The sequence below is a fragment of the Parambassis ranga genome, chromosome 13 (assembly GCF_900634625.1).
Source record: "Parambassis ranga chromosome 13, fParRan2.1, whole genome shotgun sequence".
Classification (NCBI taxonomy): Eukaryota; Metazoa; Chordata; class Actinopteri; family Ambassidae; genus Parambassis; species Parambassis ranga.
This window is the reverse complement of record NC_041033.1, coordinates 4,305,878-4,326,849: the sequence shown is the minus strand read 5'-3', so window position 1 is coordinate 4,326,849 and position 20,972 is coordinate 4,305,878. Positions and strand designations below refer to the sequence as shown.

General features: G+C 40.8%; 2 protein-coding genes across 2 annotated transcripts; both read left to right on the top strand.

Annotated features, from left to right (window-relative positions):
• Positions 1-238: 238 nt before the first annotated feature.
• On the top strand, positions 239-9,428 carry prss59 (serine protease 59, putative). Its single transcript, XM_028419642.1, has 9 exons — positions 239-472; positions 653-834; positions 1,761-1,993; positions 2,959-3,094; positions 5,189-5,303; positions 7,600-7,801; positions 8,445-8,535; positions 8,676-8,878; positions 9,162-9,428. Exons 1-9 carry the CDS (start codon positions 266-268, stop codon positions 9,269-9,271), a joined length of 1,479 nt encoding a protein of 492 aa, XP_028275443.1. The 5' UTR covers positions 239-265; the 3' UTR covers positions 9,272-9,428.
• A 2,010-nt stretch (positions 9,429-11,438) lies between these two features.
• serpine2 (serpin peptidase inhibitor, clade E (nexin, plasminogen activator inhibitor type 1), member 2) lies at positions 11,439-18,916 on the top strand. The gene is made up of 9 exons (XM_028420140.1): positions 11,439-11,657; positions 12,762-13,041; positions 13,120-13,347; positions 13,784-13,981; positions 16,728-16,926; positions 17,014-17,111; positions 17,497-17,583; positions 17,712-17,795; positions 18,343-18,916. Exons 2-9 carry the CDS (start codon positions 12,780-12,782, stop codon positions 18,378-18,380), a joined length of 1,194 nt encoding a protein of 397 aa, XP_028275941.1. The 5' UTR covers positions 11,439-11,657; positions 12,762-12,779; the 3' UTR covers positions 18,381-18,916.
• Positions 18,917-20,972: the final 2,056 nt, after the last annotated feature.

Below are 20,972 nucleotides of genomic sequence, written 5' to 3'. Positions count from 1 at the left end.
GTCGAACTGAGCCTAGGTATCATGGTTTAGGACTGATATATACGTTAATATTATTATGTTGTATAATGCACATATTTACCACACTTTGGACAGGTTTACTTTTCAAGTTCAAAGCCTATTACCGAGGCCATACTGAACATTTTCTCTTCCAACAAGGAAACAGAAGCTTCATTTTTTCTATGATTCCTTAACGCAGCAGAAGAACTTGTCATATGACCACTTAAATAAATCACATGATTCAGTCTGTTTCCTTGTTTATATCAGCATGGCTTTTCAAACGTATAGATTGCTTGTGTGTACAGTAACATTATTGGCCCTGTTATCCCTCTTTTCTCTTGGAGAGGGACAGTATAAAGGCTTCAGGAAATTTAACCAAGTGCAGGATACCAGGAAGGAGGCTGAGTTTGAGGAGCAATGGTTCATACAGAAACTGGATCACTTCAACGGTGCAGACAGCAGAGTATGGAAGCAAGTAAGTTGGTTACCTACAAGGGTTGCTGTATAGTTAGAAAGAGGACCAAAGGGACTACATTGGGCTAATCATTGCTGATGTCTGATGGATTCAAAGATATGATCTTCTATAGTCATTTACTCTAGTGATGCAATGTAGGTTTTTACTTTGTGAATATCTCTCTTCTTTTTCCCCTTTCAGAGATACTTTGTAAATGAAGCCTTCTACAGGCCTGGTGGTCCAGTGTTTCTAATGATAGGTGGAGAAGGCCCAGCCAATCCTGCATGGATGCAGCATGGCACCTGGCTCACCTATGCTGAGAAACTGGGAGCACTGTGCTTAATGCTGGAACATCGTTTCTATGGAAAGAGTCACCCGACAGCGTATGTTTGTCATGGCTCAGTTGTGTTTGGAATGCATTAAGATGTGATTTCGTTGTGGTTCAGCATGAGCTAAAATAAGCCAAATGAGGAAGTGTAACAAGTGTATCAACTCTTCTGCATGTGCCTATACCAAAGGAAACATGTTATTGTTGTAAAAATGGAAAATTATATTAAAAATAGTTGTTGACCACTCCAGTGAGGGAAAAAATTAAGTGACACTTACATACAAGACAGACTTCTTGATTCATTTGCTGTCACATGCTGAATACTTTTGTTCTCTTACATGTAGGACAGCAGACTATTTTACTCGCCTAGCAAAGTGAAGACATTTACTCTACCAACGTAGCACTAACTATATATGTATAATATTTTATACTGCAGAGCCCAGGTGGCGATCACTGAGGGTGACGCTTCCATCATTTCACACTTGTATGTACATAATGTGGGCAACTATAGTGCACTGCATGTTGACATAGTTGTCATTGTGAACACACTCATGCACTATAGTTTGTGTGTGTGTGTGGTACTGTGCCAATATGGCGTCACTATGGAAAATAACACACTCCTTGTGCAGTTATGAAGAACTACTTCCAAGCAAAAAACAGCCCATTGTATAAATCTAAAATTTAATGCCTGTTAAATCTTATGCATTGGTCCTTTAAGTTCCTAAACAGAATGTATTTTCCCAGATGCAAAAATGCAGTTTAGTATGTTTTTCCTCACTATTTGATCACTACAGTAAAAAGAACAATAGCTTATTAATATACGTACTGTAGGTTGAGGAGTACAGATGGGGATGTAGTAGCTGCGGCCACTAGATGGCAGCCATGCACTGATCACTGTGCCCTACATGACCTACAGCATGTAGTTTGTTGTTGAATGGAACGTATGTGCATCTACATAATAACAGTCTTTTCACCCTTTAGGGACCTCAGCACAGAAAACTTGCATTTCCTCAGCAGTCGCCAGGCGCTGGCTGACCTGGCACACTTTCGCACTGTGATGGCTGCGAGCCGAGGCCTGACCAACAGGAAGTGGGTGGCGTTCGGTGGGTCATACCCCGGATCTCTTGCTGCTTGGTTCAGGCTGAAGTACCCACACTTGGTCCATGCCTCTGTGGCCACCAGCGCACCTGTTCATGCTACAGTCAACTTTCCAGGTGATTTTGCATATTATAACTCTGCATACACAATTGGCACAAACGAATAGCCCTAATCTATATTTATTGATTAGATTGTTCTTTAGATTTTGGGGTGAACTCCAAAAAACAGGCAATGTAGGTCAGATCTATGGAATACACTATGGACACTACATGAGAAAGAAAAACTTGATATTCTTAAATGTTGTATGTCAGTAAAAAAGAAAATCTCTACCTCTTTAAACATCATTTCTTGGTGTACATTTTGTCTGGAATCCTTAAACTCTGCTCCAACATCAACATCTTTGTCAGGCACATTTTGTGTTAACCTGAACGACACAACAACAGTTTTGCTCAGTGTCTTGGAAGTAAGAGTCCCAGACAGATCAAAGATGAGCGTTCATCTGCATCTGTGTTGTTTTTGGCTGAGGCCATTGTTTTTTCCTGGAAGGCTGCAGGGCTGGAATCAAGGTCAGAGAATCTTTGAACATGGACCTATGCTGTTCCACCCCCCCCCCCCCCCCCCACTATCTTTAAAGACGCTACTGCACACATTCGGGCCACATTCCCTTTGACTTAAAACATCAGAGACAATACACACAGGGGAGGGTGTACATGGTGTTCTGACGTCAGGTGTTTTTTTCCCCTTCAAGTAACTACACAGAGCCGTGTTCCCAAAACAACAATGCAGTTACTCAGCATTATTACCAGTAAGAGCTTGGCTCTCACTTTAGGGGTAAACATTCCCAGATTTTGCAATGTGGAGTTTCTCCTCTGATTTTCATCAACTGTGAAGTTCACTCTTCATTTCACTTCAAATCTCAAATACTGTCTCAGCTAGAACATGAATCACACACTGCTCTAATGACCAGTCTGCCTCAAACTAGTCCTTTATGTTTAACTGGGCTTTTTTGTGTTTTATTGTGGTCATTTCTTTAGCGGCCAAAGTCTAAGTGTCCTCCTTTCCCTCTGTCTTTGTGTTTTAGAGTACTTGGAGGTTGTGTGGCGTTCGCTGGCCTCAGAGAACGTAGAGTGTCCCACGCTGGTGAAAAAAGCTTCGGATACTCTTATAGAACGCCTGAAAGATCCCACAACCTACGAGAACATCACCAAACACTTCAAGTACAGTACTTTTGCTCTTTAGAGCCCATTCTTATTATTTCTTAATTACTGTAAATGTAAACTGACCTTGGCATGTCACGTTATGATTAGAGTTCTTCTCAGGTCTGTGTGGCCATGGCACAAGCTTAGCCTGTTTGGCATTCCCCTCACGCTCTTGTTAGCGTTGTTACAGATTTTTTTTTTTTTGGGGGGTGGGGGGGGGGGGGGGGGGGGGGGGAATTAGACCTCTATTAATCTCATTAGTTAATGAAATTTGGTTACCTCAGTAGACTCCCAGCATGACTCCATTCACCTTCAAACCAAGCTCAGGTCTAATCAGACAGAATACTAATCCGTGTGCGAGTGCAGGGCGTTCGAGGGCATTCATTTAAATAGAGTAGAGCCACAGTTATTGTATAAACACTTCTGTTATTTTCCTATGAGGAAGGACCTGTATGGGTTGATTAATCCTACAGAGCTGATAAAAGCCATCACTTCCAAGATGCTAAATGCATTTGTTCAGGATTGCTTGTTGCCTTTTCTTGGACAGTTCTAAGATAATAAAGAACACAGTAAATAGTTTGATTTTGGGAATATACATAATTTATTTAGCTGGATGGAAAGACTGAAAACAAATGGAAATATTTTGCTGTCTATATTGTCCATAACAATGTAATGTGTGGTTCTGCTGGGAGCTCCTGATCAGACGTCTTCATGTAGCTTTGGCTGGTTGCCTGGCAATGTCACAGACATAAAATTGCAAATGCAACTTTTTTTGTACACAGCTCACTTTCAGACTGTGAGTAGGTCTGCATGTGAAGCAACACAGTCACAGCGTGCAGGTGCCCTGCAGTGATATCTGAAGCCATGTGAGAGGTTCAAATAGCAGCGAGGGTTGTTGTGGTCCTGGTCTGAGTCAGGTCCTGTTACAGCATCATGACCATTGCCTCAAGCCTTTTTGGACTGAGTCTGGGCGTCTGGAATGTTGGAGCTGCTCCAGAGAAGGTCTACTTTGTCTTTCTGCTTGTCATCCTTTTGTTGTAGGGCAGAGGTTTTGTTTAATTACATCATTAGTTTTTCATTAGATTGTTGCTTGGAATTCAGAAACTTTCTCAGTTTTTAATGTATTTTTACAGTGTCGTGTTTTCATCCCCTTATTAGATTTTTCTTTTATATTTACTTTCATTGTTTTCAGTCACAAGCTTGAAACCATTCTAAGCACCCACGTGTCATGTCTGCAGTCCTTACAGCTTCCTCTGATGGTTTTTTAAATGCATATTTTGGGGTTGTTATAGTGACGGTAAGGTCAGTCAGCATGACAAATAAGAAGATTTAAATAGCTTCTCATGGTGTGGTTAGTCACACAGAATTATTACTGTCATGGAGGCACATGTAAAACTGCCCCTGACCACACTGCACATCTTATTTCTGCAGATGGCACAGACATGTTCTCATGCAGAAACAAACACCCAAAGGTCACAAAGTGGGCTTGGAGGCTTGTCTAGCCTCCAGACCACAACGCCTCAGAGAATACAACACTTGCGTCACAATTTCATCATGAAGGAAGTAGTGCTTAATACACAAACACACAAAAAGAGAGCGAGAGAAAGAAACAGGACAGACATTGTCACATCAGCTTGCAGTTTTGTGTAGTATATGTGCACCAAGCACAAATGTTCTTAAATGCACCTAATTTCTGTTGAATAATGTAAAGTCAGGATGACATTTCTGCTTGGATTCAACAGCAGTCATGATGCAGAAGAAGAGAAAAATGCACTGAGTGTCCCACATTACCCTTCTCCACTATATTTCTCCAATGTGTTGATGGATGTGCTTATGTCCATACACACACCCAAACCTCAGGGAAACAATGCAAATGATTGCATCTTATTACTCTCATCGTGACAGATGACCTTAATCAGCATATGTGTTTTGACTTTGAACTAATGAATCATCCTTTTTCACTAAGCCATTCAGGCCTCGAGCTAACTGGTGATCATAGATCATAACAACCTGTAAGCCTGAGTCAGTTCTTGTGTATTTTCAAGTTGCAGTATACTGTCTGACTTTCCCTTTCCCTACTTTTCCTTCCTTTCACCATCTCTCTCCTTCCAGTCTGTGTTCACCACTGCAGATTCAGACTGAGATGGACTCGGCCTACTTCCTGGAAACGCTGGCTGGTAACTTCATGGATGTGGTCCAGTACAATGAAGACAACAGGGGGTTTGAGGTGAGAAAGAAAGAGAGTTGGAGAACAATGTGTAAAACACCATAAAGTGTGGATTTTGGAGGCAGATGGAAATCATTTTGGATTGAGGATATTAAGAGCTAATGTTTTGTACACTAATTATTAGTCTTATTAGTTATAACAATCCTCAAAGTCATAATAAAGAAAATCAAGTTCTTATAGGGCAATTTCACCTTTCCTTCAAGGCACAACACAGATATAGTTTAGTGGAAAGCAGCTATGAGGTGAGGGAGGGTTATAGAGCAGTAGGCTGAAACATAATGAACTCTGCATTGTCCAACAACAAGGGTCCCCAGAAATAAGAGGGTCTCGTTGGATGTAGGAAGTTGATTGAATGATAACACTATAGAGACATTTCACTTAGAAATGCAGATGAAGGGATTAAATAAAAATGCCAGGGGATCATCTCAGTCAGTCCTCTGCAATCAAGGCCTGTGCCAATCCACCAGGCAGATGTTTCTGTCCAGACTACAGTAACCAAGCATTCAACACTGATTTCAACATGAAAAGAAGCTGCCTACACTACCCAGAATGCAGCCTGACTGGTTGTTCTATCAGAGATTTGTAAGGTTTTTTTTTTTTTTAAATGAACAGATGCAGACTCGAGGGGACATCGCAGTATAAATATTGACAAATTGCCCTTCCCATAGTTGTAAATTCTGTCTTCAAAAGTCATCCTCTTCGTGATGAGATGTAGTTCATGCAACATTGCTCTCCAATATTATCTGTTACTTTACATCTGTCTTCTTTTTTCACTCTTACCAGTTACCCCTCTTTTCCCTCCCCTTTATTTCCATCCCATTCCCTCTCTGTCCCCCTGGTGCCTTGAGGAGACGTGAGTCCGGTTACCAATAAGCTGATGTGAAAAAGTAACAAAAGACTCTTTGGTCTCTCTGGTTTCCTGTCGCCCCAAGCTAAAGAGACGCTTATAAAAGAACTGAGAGGAGCGGTAGGCCACAGAGTCCACAGCACTAGCAGACAAATACAGCCAACAGCTGCCTCTCTGACACAAATGACTGGGTACAGAGCAAACTACCAGGTTTTAGGTACCACTGTGGAATTCGGGTAGGAACTAGGAGTGAGGTGTAACTCAATCGGAGGAGTCAGAGCAGTGGCTTCACAGTCGAGGGGTTATCAATGGGGTGCTTTATAAAATACGGAAGGACATTATGTAACGCTACAGCTTGTAGAACAAGAACTAACAGTTCCTCTCAGATGCAGAGAGGATGGTTGTCATGGGTCATTTATAGTTAACAAGGCTTTCGTTCTGCAGCAACGCACTAATCACTGCCAACTGTTTACTCCTCCAACGCTCCTACCAATAAATAACACATTTTGTTTCAGGCAAATTTTTTTACCTGGAAGAGCGCAACCACAGCAGCCGCTGAGAATCCACAGGGCCTTTCTGAGAAGCACTGTAGGCGTGCAGATCAACACAATCATATTAGTATTCTGTTGATGTGTTTTTGACCATAAAGTCGACACTTACAGTTTGCATCAAATAACCAGCGAAAGCCAAGAAATCGCTCTCTTTTCTTCTCTCCACCATGCATGTATACAGCATGTATATTTTAACCTCTCCCACTAGTTTGAAGACTGCCTTGAGGTGTTTCTTTAACAAACCCTGTAAAAGATGAATGAATGAATGAATTGTAATATGATTTAGTGCCATTAATGGTCCTCAGAGAATAAGGCCTTGAAGATATTTCGACAACTAATTAATGAAATTTTAATAAATATTTTGCATAAGTTCATTGTCTCAGAGGGTCAATCCTAGTGAATATCTCAACCACCACTAGATGAATAGCTAATTAATTTGGTCCAAGGATAAAGCCTTGGGAATATTGCAACCACTAATAGATGTTTTGTTATGTGATTTGGTGCACACACCATGGTTCCTAGAGGATGAAGCATAATTATTATGTTGAGGACTATAAATGTGATTGTGATGAAATTTGGTGTGCACACTCATGGTCCCTGAGGTAAAAACTAACATTTTATCATGTACTTTAATGTAGAGATTTATGGTCCCCTCAGGATGAAGTCTTCAGACCAACCTAATCCAATGTTTTTCTTTATTCTTTAAGTTGAATTTTGAGGACTGGTGTAAATTGACGAGACATATAATACAGACATTCATGTACACTGACTGCTTTTTTAATACTGTTCTGGTTAAATGGCCTTTTTCCAAGTAAGGGTGCATTTTGTGGTTTGTTAAAACCACTAATTTGCTGTTTTCCTCTTTTCCTTTTGGCATGGCTGTGATGCATCTATAAAGGGAGTGGTGGGCACCAACATCACCATCAAGGTGCTATGTGGTGTGATGAGTGACATCTCTCTGGGAGATCCTTATGCTCGATATGCTGCTGTGGCTCGCCTTATGATGGACACCTTCTCTTTGAAATGCCTGGACGCCAACTTTAATAACTACGTCAGGGAGATGACTAATACATCCTGGGACGGGCCGGCTGCAGGCGGAGGTGGGTGTGCTGGGAAGTGGTATTTTGTTTGTGTAAATAGTTTTGTTGGTTCTATTTAAATATTGCAACATCAGTACATCGCTGTAGTTATTCAGCTGTCAGGTACTAGTATGGCAGAGAAAAGCTATAATGTCTCGAGTTTCCACTGTCATCCAACAAAATTACAGGAGCAATGAAGAACTCAGAATGACAGACTTCAGAGCCAGACAGGCTGTGGATTGAGTTGAAGAGATGTGGTTACAATTGTAACTTTTGTTTGATGACTAGACTGGCTGTGGCAGTGTACACCAATGGACCCCTTATTTACAGACCCTATCTGGTGTCATGACTCTGCTCTGGTGGTTCCAGTTCCCAGCCCAAGCTACATGAGTGGGGGAGTTGGAGGGGTATCATAGAAACAGGATGTGGTCTCAGTGAGATGATCCTGCAAAGACTCCTCAGATCAACTCCTTGTTGTTGTTAGACCAGTAGCACTCATTCCTCCTTTTATGTGGGTGGAATAGCTGAAAGTGAAATTCTTGGTGGAGACCATGTGAAGGTAATTGTTGGCATTACCTTTTCTGTGTTATGACTGCTTAGATTTCTAAGAAGCAAATGAACATGTAGGCCAGGGGTACATTTCTGTGTTTGTGTGTGTTGTCAGGGAGACAGTGGGTCTACCAGACTTGCTCAGAATTTGGATTCTACCAGAGCACTGAATCGCCTAACCAGCCATTCACTGGCTTCCCTCTTGAGTGAGTAGAATAAACATTGCCTCTGTACATAATCATTTTTTATTATGGTTTTATAAACCTGCACCTGCTACTCATTGTGTTTTCCATTTATTTACTTGATTCTAAGTTACATTTATTATTCTGTTTTTCTTCCCATCCAGATATCAGGTGAAACAGTGCGCTGACTTCTACAATATCAGTGCGGAGCAGCTTGCAGAGGCCGTTGCCCAGACCAACGAGTATTACGGTGGATATGACATCCGCTCCAGCAGAATAGTTTTTCCCAACGGGTCCATTGACCCCTGGCATGCCTTAGGGATCACACAGGACATTACACAGGACCTCCCTGCTGTTTTCATCAGAGGTGAGGAAATAATATTGACATATTGGTCAATGGTTGGAGGCAATTAAAGGCAAAAATGAAAATCAGTACATTTCCAAGCAAACTCCGTACAAACCATGCACCTGAGTTTTGTAGACACAAGTTAAAGCCAAGACAAGATTCTGTTTTCAGAGGTAGAACAATGCCTTACTTGTTTAACTGTGATTTTATCAGCCTGATAATTGTTTTTGGAACTCTCTGCTTCCTAAATGTTGTTGTTCTTTCTGCTCCGTCTATATCATGTTTTTGTGTTTCTCTGACCCAGGAACGGCTCACTGTGCTAACATGTACCCAGCCAGGAATGAGGACCTCCCACAGCTGTCCCTGGCCCGGGATCATGTCTTCTTACTCCTCCAGCAGTGGCTGAAGCAATGACATTCAGCTGAATAGGCCTATCAGTGGCTCCGTAGAGCATTACTCCACATCGCTGAATCAGAACTGCTTGTTTTACTGCCAAATAATATAATATGACTGCTTAAAATACCACTTTGTCAAAGCCTCAATTGAAATGATTAATAAAGATTTTTTTTTAGATTTTCTCCAATGGTTTCATTCTGCAAAGGTGAAAATGAGATGTAATAGAACCACCTCATAGGCTGGTTGTCTGTTAAAAAGCTCTGCAGTGCAGAAGCACTGAGCTTTCATTATAATGTGCTGTGCTATGTACACATAATGCAGTTTTATTCAGCAACCACCCTGCATGATAATGATGTACTGGTACTGATGACATGGAACATTGTCAGCATGCAAGGTAGCAGAAATGCAGAAGGTGTATCTTGTCTCCTGTCCACCTGTTCCTCAGAAGTAGAGACTGTGGGGGGAAAAAACTCAGCTTCTTTATTGTCTGGTCTCCTATGTTATACCTATATTTGCTTGCTCAAGGTACCAATACCTCGAAGACCAAATGATTTTTTTTCTAGTATCACATTTGCCTTTGTATTGATCATGCAAGTGTGTCTTTGTTTTGCAAGCTATTGACCAATTGTACCCCCGCAGCAGCTCTCAAAACAAAGGTTATCTGTAAGTTCATGAATAAAACAATCACCCCGAGGGGCTGGGGGAGCTCAAGGAGAGCATGATGAAGATGTTTTACACTCATGAAGATTAAACACTATTTAAACGGAGGTCCGGTCCAAAATATACACTTGAAAATATACCGTTACTTTGACAATTTAATCTTAATTGAGGTAAATATTTGCTTTAGTTGTAATTGCCCACACACATTCATCAAATCACTGTAATTCTAACCTCAGTGCCCCACTATAATCCTCTGTTTTGGCAGCAGCAGAGATGGAATTGAGACTCTATTCAGTTATGTGTGTGTGTGTGTGTGTGTGTGTGTGTGTTTCTGCTCTCTCGTGCTGTAGATGTGGGATACAGTGGGCCCTTAGACTGATGTTGCATCCAGGGAGAGGAGAGGCCCTACAGACATACAGAGCTTCCTGATGAACATACAGAAAGAAAAATACAGAAAGCTTCTGACTGCCCTGAAGAAGGCTGAGTATAGCAGTTGAAAACACTGCAGCACCTGCGGCAAGATGAAGAATCTTTCCTCAGAGATGGAGACGTCAGAAGCTTTCTTATCTAGCTCCACTGGAGCAGAAAGGAAACGATAACAAGATGTTTGTTGCTGATCTACACACACCCAAACATCTCCTCAAATGGCAGCAAGAGGATAAAAACTCCCTGCTGTGAGTCGAGAAATCCAAACCTCTTCACAAGACTCAGTTTAATGAGCAACAAAACTGAAGACAACAATGCCACTGCTGCTCTGAGGAAGCTTGAGCAACAGATGAAGAGTTATAGTATGAAGAGGAAGGGGGATAAGTCAACCACAGCGGAGCTGATAAAAAAAAAACAGCAAGAGAAGGGGCAGCAGGAGGAAAAGAATAAGAGCACCCCAAACTCCTCATGGAAGAACACAGGACCAAGATAGCTATAGAAAAGAAGAGGAGGGGGCACAGAAGATTACTGCCTAGATCAATATTATTATTAATAAAATATTATATGGAACTCTTTTCATGATTTGAACTGCAGTACTGTCTGTTATCAAATTAAACTGTTTTTACTTGTGTTCGTACAGTTTTTTAATCAGTTAAAATTAAACGGGGATGGGGTGACAGACATGTTAGAAAATAACGGTTTTACTTTTTAACCTGGACCTGAACTGGTGTCAACAACGTGTCCCTCTGTAATTTCCGTTTATTATGACAAAACATGACTCACTTTAATATTTTGAAACTTTCCCATTTCCTGTTGTAAACAAACTTTTAAGATTGCGTCAAGGTAGACAGAGTTAGCCAGCTCCTTCATGACCGGAAACAGTCCCATTACCGTAAACATGCGATTTAAATCTCTATTTTTGTTATTCTCTGAAACAATACGGACCATAAAATACGAATAAAAAACTAGCGTCAAAAGACTACGTTAAATTGTGAGTGCTATGCAAGGCCAGTTGGCAGCAGAGGGTATTTATGACTTTTATTTTGAAAGTCTAGCGGAAGCGATGTCCTGTTGTTGCGCATTGAGAGACGCGCACTACCCAGTGTTCGTCTGTTTGGTTGCAAGGCGGAGCTCAAGCCAATAAATTCCTCTTTGAAACATCGCTGGAGTCAGTTGTAGACCTCACTCTCACTGGGATAAAGTGTGTTTTCATTGACTACTCGAACAAACCTTCGTTTCTGCTCTGGACCGCGGCGAAAAGCGAACTGATATAGCTACAGCTCCACCTGCGAGAGAAGTCCAACCAACCTCGAGAAAGGTAAGAATGTGGCGTTTATTGTTAATTTCTCTGAACACTCAACCTATAAAACACACTCAGTCCTTATACCTAGCTTAATTCAACAGTTAGCAACACAACAATAACCATTTCACAATGTAAACATGAACGGCCGTGCCACATAACGGTCAAGTGTTTATTTGTGAGATATTATTAGCTAACAAAAATTAATTAAACCCTCATAAATCCTCCTAAAAGTAGGTGAACGGGTCTTGTTATTTAAAACAAAAGTTTTTGACATTTTGAGGCGCTTTCTTGGACTCCCAGCTTTTGGTTTGTTGTTAGAGAAACATGGAAGTCCTGTGTGCCTGTGGTCCACACGCATCTTGCACATGACAAACTGCAGAAATCCTACTAAATTCCAGCTGCTTCTTGGCAAACACAACCTACACTGTAGTCCTACTTTTCCAGCATGTGCGTCACTTCTCTATTACATATTGATGCGATGATAATTGTTGTCATTTTGTCAGGTTTCCTGTGCTCTGCACTATGAAATCTGGTAACTTAACATGGCAGCTTTATTGAAGCTACTGCTGGGTTCTTGGCAGTAATATGTCAGACTTATTAAAATACACAGGACAGGGAACACTGTATCAAAATGCCATATTTTGTTAATGGAGTTTGGTTGGCAATAAATCACACATATTAAGGCCAGTTTTGTGTGTGTGTGTTTTACAACAGCAATTGAGTTCACACTATAACTGCAGAAAGTAATGCATGTTTACAACGAAGCACATACAATAAATCACCAGCAGGCATTCAGTCTGGCTCCAGTGACTGCATTCATTCAGGGAGTGAGTGGAAGGCTGAATCATTTTCCTGAAATGGCCCCAAAGATTTAATTTGGTCTAAAGTTTAAACAGAGAGAGCACTTCCAGTGTTCTTACCCTGTGAAAACAGTCTGAGTAAGTCCGATGTTGCGCTGAATTAAAGGTTGCGTTGCTATAAGTATAAGCAAAGGTGCATGTGATTATTGTGGTTGACCATTGTGAGTAACATTTCAGCTATCTTGAAAGTAAGATGCTGAGATGTGATTTTTTTTTTGGAGTGATAATTAGCCCCTGATCATCTGTTCTGTGTCTGCAGGTGTTTGCAGAGATCAAAATGGAGCACCTCTTCTTATTTGGCTTGTGTGCACTGGTGGCATTATACGGTGATAAGGGTGTTCTCTCCCAGGCTCCCTCCTATGGTGAACGTGGCTCTGATCTTGGCATACAGGTGTTTCAGCAGGTAGCCCAATCCAAGCCACAGGAAAATGTGGTGTTTTCACCCCATGGAGTGGCTTCCATCCTGGGCATGCTGCTACCAGGAGCCCACGGGGAAACAAGGAAGCAGATGCTTAATGCACTGCGTTACAAGAAAAACGGTGAGAATATAATTGGATTTGTTTAAGCCTGTATCAGTGTTTGAGAAATCTAACTAACTATTTGTTTGGTCTGCACAGGCCCTTACAAGATGTTGAAAAAACTACACAAGACCTTAACAGCCAAGTCCAACCAGGACACTGTGATGATTGCCAATGGCATGTTCAGCCAGAAGGGTTTCCCCATGGAGGAGATGTTTGTAGCCACCAACAAGGCCAACTTTCAGTGTGAGAGCAGGAGCCTGAACTTCAGCAACCCTGATGCAGCAGCAGATGAAATCAATGAATGGGTCAACAATAAAACCAAAGGTACAAATTAGCAAAAAAAAATGTTTGCGATTTCTTAAGTGTTTTTTTCCTGTGTGAAAATGAGTTTATGAGAGCTGGAAGCACATCAGCCAATTAAGTTTTTGATGTAGTTAACATTAATCTCACGAATAAGAAGGAGAATTAAAAGAAAATTAACCTCATGTAACGGCTGTTTCTGCTGGAAATATCTTTCTGGTTCCCCGTAAAATTCCTCTGACTTATAAAGAATAAACAATACAGTACTTTTTGATGGTAAACAACAGCCAAATGCTGACTGCTAAGATAATCTGGTCCATTTTTTGCTGTGGTGAATGATGTGCCCTTGTATGGTGCAGAATTATAGCATAGCAGTGTAGTGATGAAAGATTTATATATACATTTTTTTAAATCATACCCAGTTGATCAAATAATGCTCCTGCGGTCCATATTTATCCAGGTCACATCCCCAGCTTGATCAAAGCAGACATGCTGGATGCGGCTCTGACCCGTCTGGTCACTGTCAACTCCATCTACTTCAAAGGCTCGTGGAAGTCCCGCTTCCAACCTGAGAACACCAAGATGAGGCCCTTTAATGGGGGAGATGGAAAAGTATACAAAGTCCCCATGATGTCCCAGCTATCGGTCTTTAACATAGGTGAGTGTTTTTGTGGAGTATTGACCACTTGATTTTTTTTCTTGTCTAATGAGAGCAGTGATTCACTGTTATATAAGAGCTTGGTGGGACCCAGACTTCCATAAATGTGGCCAAACCGTATTGTTGCTGAATATGACCTATGATTATATTTCACCACTATCTTCAGGATTGGCCATTGAAGCCTTTTATGTAGCTGCTATATAAGATCTAACTGCTAAAAACAAAAGGCAGCTGGACTTGTTTGAGGTCCTTGAGGATGTTTGCCATTCATCCAAGTGATTTCATCAGTACTGATAAGTAGAGAGAACGTCTGTGTACTCACTGAATCTCACATGAGAAAAGACTTGTCTACTGTCCAAAAGTCCAGTGAATTATTTTCTAGCTTCTTTGATCCTCTATCTGGGCTAATGCTTGTCAACTGCCAAACCCTCAAAATGATAGGGGTGTATTGTGACTGATGTCTCCTTCCCTTGTTTTAGTGGGGTTTTTCCTATTTAACTCTTTCAATTGTCTCCACCCAAAACACATCCTCAAAGGACTGTCCCTTGTCTGTTGGATGTACTGTAGGTTGGCAACTGAATCTTGACTGTAAGCGGCAGAGGTGTAAACTCAGGAGGATCTGAGGCCTTGAGGTTTATGTTATACTGTAGTCATGTTGGATTGATGAGTACATCGGTGACGTATGAGTTACATTGCACAATAGATTTGTCACACACTGGTAAAGTCAAAGGTAGATCTTACACTGACTTATTAAAACTGTTAAAACTCCATGGGGTGACTTTAAAGCATGAAGTCAGAGTACATGTCTGTGATTAACGGATACACTTTTACCACTGCAAGCCTTCATCCCACTCAACTCTGCAAAATTACTTTACTGTAGAATTAATCATGGCACTGTGTTGTTTTTTTATTATTTGTATGATGCAATCAAAGCCAGTTTTTGATTCATGTACCAGCTTGTTGGAGTCATAAAAAAATGCAGGCCCAGACATGCCACATCCGTAAGATATTATCTGGTCCTGTGTGAAATGAAATGGTATACCAGTCAGTCGTCTATATTTAGATAAGTAGTCAGAGTTGTGTTAGCATAGCGAGCACTCTTGAGAGATTCTCATGCAGTGCTGAGCACTGAAGTGCGTGCAGGGTGTTGACATCACTGTGGATAATCTGTGACTTGTTACTCAGATTATTGTCCCAAAATTACCACACTTACGGTAGGTCCTAAAGAAAGAAGTGACAGTTCTAAATGACTTCCTACTCTCAAGGTACTGTAATGCTCTGACTATAATGGGATTTACACATACTTGGCTCTGAAACTTCATAAGATAATGCACTGTAATTTAGTTTAATAGCTGTATAAAGCAGCATAAAAAGTGTAGGCAGTACAATGGATGCTTGTGGTGTGAGGCTGGCTCTGACTTCATTTGCTTTCTTTAGACAAAAATAACTTTCACATAAGTGTCATGCTTGCTTCTTGACTCTTTCGTATGTTCCTTGCTGGAATGGTCAAAAGATCAATACATCCAGCACACTCAATGCTATCTTGAGTGTGATGCAATATGAACATACTTGAATGAATAACTCTTGGAAGGAAAGGGCTCAATAGAGGTCTAAAAATGAAACCTGTGTAAATAAGAAATCAACAAAGATATCACTTTTTTTGCTCAATCGCTGCTGTCTTTTGGTCTAGAACTTGTTTTCTGTGCCTTTTTTAATTATACTACCCTAACCCTAACCCTAACGGAGAGCGGTTTTACCCACAGAACTGCAGTCACATCAGACTGTCAACAAGTTCTAAATGAGGAAAGTCTGAGTAAAAGCAGGAGGTTAAAATGAGTTTTACTGTATAATATTTGACTAAAAAATACATCATCCATCCACCCTAATTATCAATTAAGAAAGTAATCTTAATAAGAGCCAAAGAAACAGAGTCATCACTGTGGTGCAACTGTTAATTTGCAAATCTTTTTCATTTGCACAATGGACTCAAGTTCAGCCTGTGCACTTAAGTCAAACTGCAGAACTGGAATTCTGTGCCCTTCTCTCATACTTAGGGTGATTGTCTTGCTGCATAATTGCATTGCAGTTCCTAACATTCAGCTCAGATTGATCAGAAATTTCTGTGGGTAAGCAGAACTAAGGCCCTCTTCATTTGTGGCAAATGAATCAGCAAAGCACCTCCATACCATTTTTGTCTGCAGGTTTGAATGTCATCAGGGTGTGATGTTGCAAAGTGATTCTCAATGGCCTGGGTAATGACATGGTAAAGTCATGAACTCTGACCTTTACTCAGGTCAAGGGGCGTGTTTGCTTGGAAGTGATCCTCCCAAGAGCTTTGTGGTTTTCTGGATGAATAAGTGCTGTGCTATTGTTGGAACCTTAGCCATTTCTGGAAAGTTTCATTTTTGTTCCAGGTCTTTCCACTCGTTAGATATCTTTGCAGGCCAGAGCTTAAAAAAACACCTTTGTGACCCCTCTCAAATTAACGTGTTTGACCTTCTTCCTCACATTTTTTTATGGAAAGTTTGGACCGGTTTGCTACTGCTGAGATATTATAGCCATTGTCATGGCTCTGGAAACAGTCCGTTTAAGAGCTGCAGTTGGTAGTTTCAGGGGCCTGCACCCTTTTCACACTTGTGATTAAATAGCATCTTTGCTGAGCACAGGAAACATGCTGAATAGATATATATTAAAAAAAGATGTCGTATCTATTCTGTTTGATCCATCCATCCTTTTCTTTTGTTAGGAATGGCCACTACTCCTCAGGGACTAAAATACAAGGTAATCGAGCTGCCCTATCAGGGCGACACCATCAGCATGCTAATCGTCCTGCCCTCCGAGGAGGACATGCCTCTGTCCCGTGTTATCCCTCACATCAGCACAGCCACAGTGCAGAGCTGGACCAAGCTGATGCACATGAGGAAAGTGCGCCTGCTTATCCCCAAGTAAGACCCACACACAAAGACACACACATACAGCAGCTGCTTTGATTGTCATAAACGGTAACATCGTGTGTATTTTTGTGTTTGTAGGTTCACAGTTGATGCAGAGGTAGATTTGAAAGCCCCGCTCTCGGCCCTGGGACTAACAGACATGTTCAGTCAGGACAAAGCTGACTTCAGACACCTCTGTGAGTGGAACACATCACCAAAGAAAAGTTTGTAACAGTTTATCTGGATATGTGCAAAGCTTGAACATATGAAAAGATTGTTGGCTGTTTACTGCTGAGAGCCTGCAAGAGTATGAATCCTGTCTGGATGTTCAGTGTGAAAACTGAATCACTGCTGTTCTCCTTACCATTCACATTCTTCCCAACTGAAGGGAACAAGTTGTGAATGAAGAGCTCTAGTGCCATCATGTGGTGAATGAACGAGTTTAGAAGGTTATATCTACCGAGGTTGCTTTGACTCATGGAGCTTTAGTTCTAGTGCTCTCATGTGGTGGTTGATATAAATAAACAGGAAAGGATCTCATGCAAATTGTGTTCACGGCATTAACTGTTGTTGTATTGTTAGGTGCGGAGCCTGTGCATGTATCCAAGGCGCTACAGAAAGCCAAAACTATTGTGAATGAAGATGGAACCAAAGCAGCAGCTGCCACCAGTGAGTACTGCCTCACTAAGCCTCATTGTAGATGTGACATTGAGTCATGCACAATGCAAGAGTGATAAGAATGGTTTATATCATTTTATTTACACAGTCATGACAAAATTGTCACTTTTTGTGTTTAGCTGCCATTTTGCTGGCACGGTCCTCACCACCCTGGGTTACAGTGGACAGACCTTTTCTCTTCCTCATCCGACATAACCAAACAGGTACACACACGTCTTTCATCGTATTTCGTTTCTTTTCTCTTTAAAGGTAGGGTAGGAGATTTTGAAAACTCAGTGAGAGTCAGCCAGATTTTGAAAGTAAACACACGCCCCTTTCTCTCGGAGCTCACCCGGAGGCCACGCCTCCCAACCAGTCTGTGACTTTGGCCATCATGCACGTACCTCTCTGGTGCACGCAGAGCAGGCAGAGAGTGACAACCAGCCAACAATACACGCAGGGGCGCCTCGCAGGATTGGCTGATGTTTTTAGCGTTTTATATCTTCCACAGATTATTAATATTCTTCGTTTTTAAGCGAGACTGCCGAACTAATTGGTTTCTATTGGATTGTAAAGAGAAGTTACACTAATTTAACAAAAAGTGCATCAGAATGAAATCTCCTACCCTACCTTTAAGATTCAAGTTTTATTGTCATTGTGAATATTTACAACAAAATTCAGTGCACTACATCAAATGAGATCAGTGCATGACTTGATCATCTAAAAATGATCAATATGATCAAATATTTGTTGTCATATTTGTGTCTCCAGGTACCATTATCTTTATGGGCCAGATCAACCGACCTTGAGCATCATTTCCCTGCACAGTAAATGCTTACACACTGCCACACATGATTACACAAGAACACATGAATCCACACGAACACACTTTGCTGTAGACTCATGTACAATGTGGACATATGGTTTTATTTGTTTTAAATATTGCTTTTTATGTTGCCCATTTTGTGATGCATAACATGCTGTATAAAATGTTTTGCAGACTAAATTTTTCCAACTGTTTTAATTTTTTTTGTATATGTTTTTGAATTTATTACAGTTTTAAAGACTTTGAATGTCGGTTGTGTATTTTCTCAAACTCTGGAGTAGAACAGCCTATCAGTAGGACAAATGGTTTATTTATCTTGTCACTTTTTCAATTTTAAAGTTCTCCATTTGAAGTCATGTAACTCCAGTTTGTATTACGTTTTGCTCCTATGTTATGGCAGTGTACATCCCATGATGACTTTGTTTTCAGCTACTTTAAAATGATTGTTTCTCTGGCTGAGGAAGTCTTCTGTTATATGTGCTTCACCCTTGGAAATAAATACACATATTTATAACGTCAGTGATTTTGCTGTACTTTCAGTATGCACTCTATGGGAATGCAGTAATATCTTCATCAAAATGGCATTTCAGGCTGTTCCATTACTTTTAAAGCGGGAACAAAAATTTGTGTTTTCACCCCCCCCCCCCCAAGTCAAAAAGAACCATGAGTTCTTTTTGACTTGGGGGGGGGGGGGGGCATATGATGGTGACATGAAGGTGGCACCTTCAGCGGGGCAGTGATTACTACTGCCGAGGCCAGAGAGGAAAAGAGAAGAGGAGGACATGGAAGGGGACAATATGGCCCAACTAATGCTTTTGGTGTGGCCAATTTGGACACTGGTTGCCCACAGGCCGACCGAAAAGAGGTGTATCACCGTCCTGTGACCTCATTGGCCTCGGACTGAGCTTCAGAGGGTGATAGAGACACACACATGCACCCACACACACCTTTTTCACTTTGCAAGGAAGAGCCGCTTGCAACTGATACAGGTGATTGAGGGAAGATTTCTTGGTTAGAAAACGGTCCTCCCACTCCAACAGGTAGTTATGTAGTCTTTGGTAACAATGCTTATAAAACAATGCAGAGATATGATGTGTAAAGTCCGTATTTCACTGACTCTGGGTGGTCGTTCCATGTCAGAAAGGTTGCAGACCTACAGGAAGCTGTCTGATGGTGTTTGGTATGGTCCTGATTATGAACCTTGTCTTCCTAAATCACTGTTTCTAGCTTTTGCATGGGTTAGACCATGTGTCAAAAGGGGGGTTGTGTGTGGCTGCACGTTCACTGGTTCACAAAAGGTTTTACAATCCTGCACGTGCATGTTTATTGACAGAGAATCTTATTTGGTCTTGGGAATCTAAGTAAATAAAACATTTAACAGCTATTCAATCTGTCATCATTTATAATAGCCTGTTCCAGTTCATTCATTGCTTTGATTGGTTCATAATATAACACTTATCAGTTTAAGGCAGCAGCATTTTCATGTGTTCCATTCTTGCACATTAAAAAGATTTATTGAAAGGTTCACAAACTAAATGAAACTTCTGCTTAACTTAAGGGTGAATGCAAGAGATAAAGCTTTATTGATCCATGAGGAAAAGTTTAACACAATAATACTGTACAGAAATGCAAATAGAATACAATATATGATAGAAATACATGATAATAATAAATAGATCATGAAACCAAAGGTGACCAAAAGTCAACTTTACTCTGTTGACTTTTGGTCACATGACAATAGTTGTCTTCATTTAATTTATTTTCTTTAATTTATTTATCATAAATGATCTCACTTTACAGAAAGTGAATGTTTCTTTATATTTCAGCCATTATAAAATATGAATATAGGAAGTTTTTAGGAACATGATATGATAGAACTTGAATGATCTGTGAAGGGATTGCACGTCTGTGTTGTTATGATTTGTAAGATGAAACTCCATTTAAGAAAACTAGTATGAATACCATCAGACAATTTGGATGAGAACCCTTCAGGTCTGCGATTGGCTTAGTGAATCTAAAAGATTAAACACAAATATAACCAATTTTGTCAAGTAAATAGTCTTTCTGATAATTTACAATAAAATGTCCTTATTACCTCATTACCGCCAAAGAATTGGAGTATTTTAAGTCTTGATGTCACAAAGCAAGAGACCATTAACATGTATATCATACATATATCAGTTTGGATAATATAGCAGTGCATGTAGGATTTTCCAGTAGAAACTTTATTTCCTGATGTGAGTGTAGGAAGTCGTTTCTAATGGTTCACCTGAAAGTTCATAACAGATCACTGAAAGTTCCTAATGGTCCCAAGAGTCACTAAATGTTCAGTTGGAAGTTCGTCCAGCTCACAGTTTATGTAGTGTGTGTGCGTGTGAAATAAAGAGTGTGGAAACTACGAGTTGTATCCGCCGTGCTTGTTCCGACAACCCATCCAGAGGGGAGACTATCGAAGAGTAAATCTGGACAGTGCACAGGCTTGGACTTCAGGGCCCCCTGAGCCCTTTGGGCCCTGACCCTGGGTCCGGTACGCCCGTGCAATAATTCTTCCCTCTGGCGGTATGTCAAGATGAAT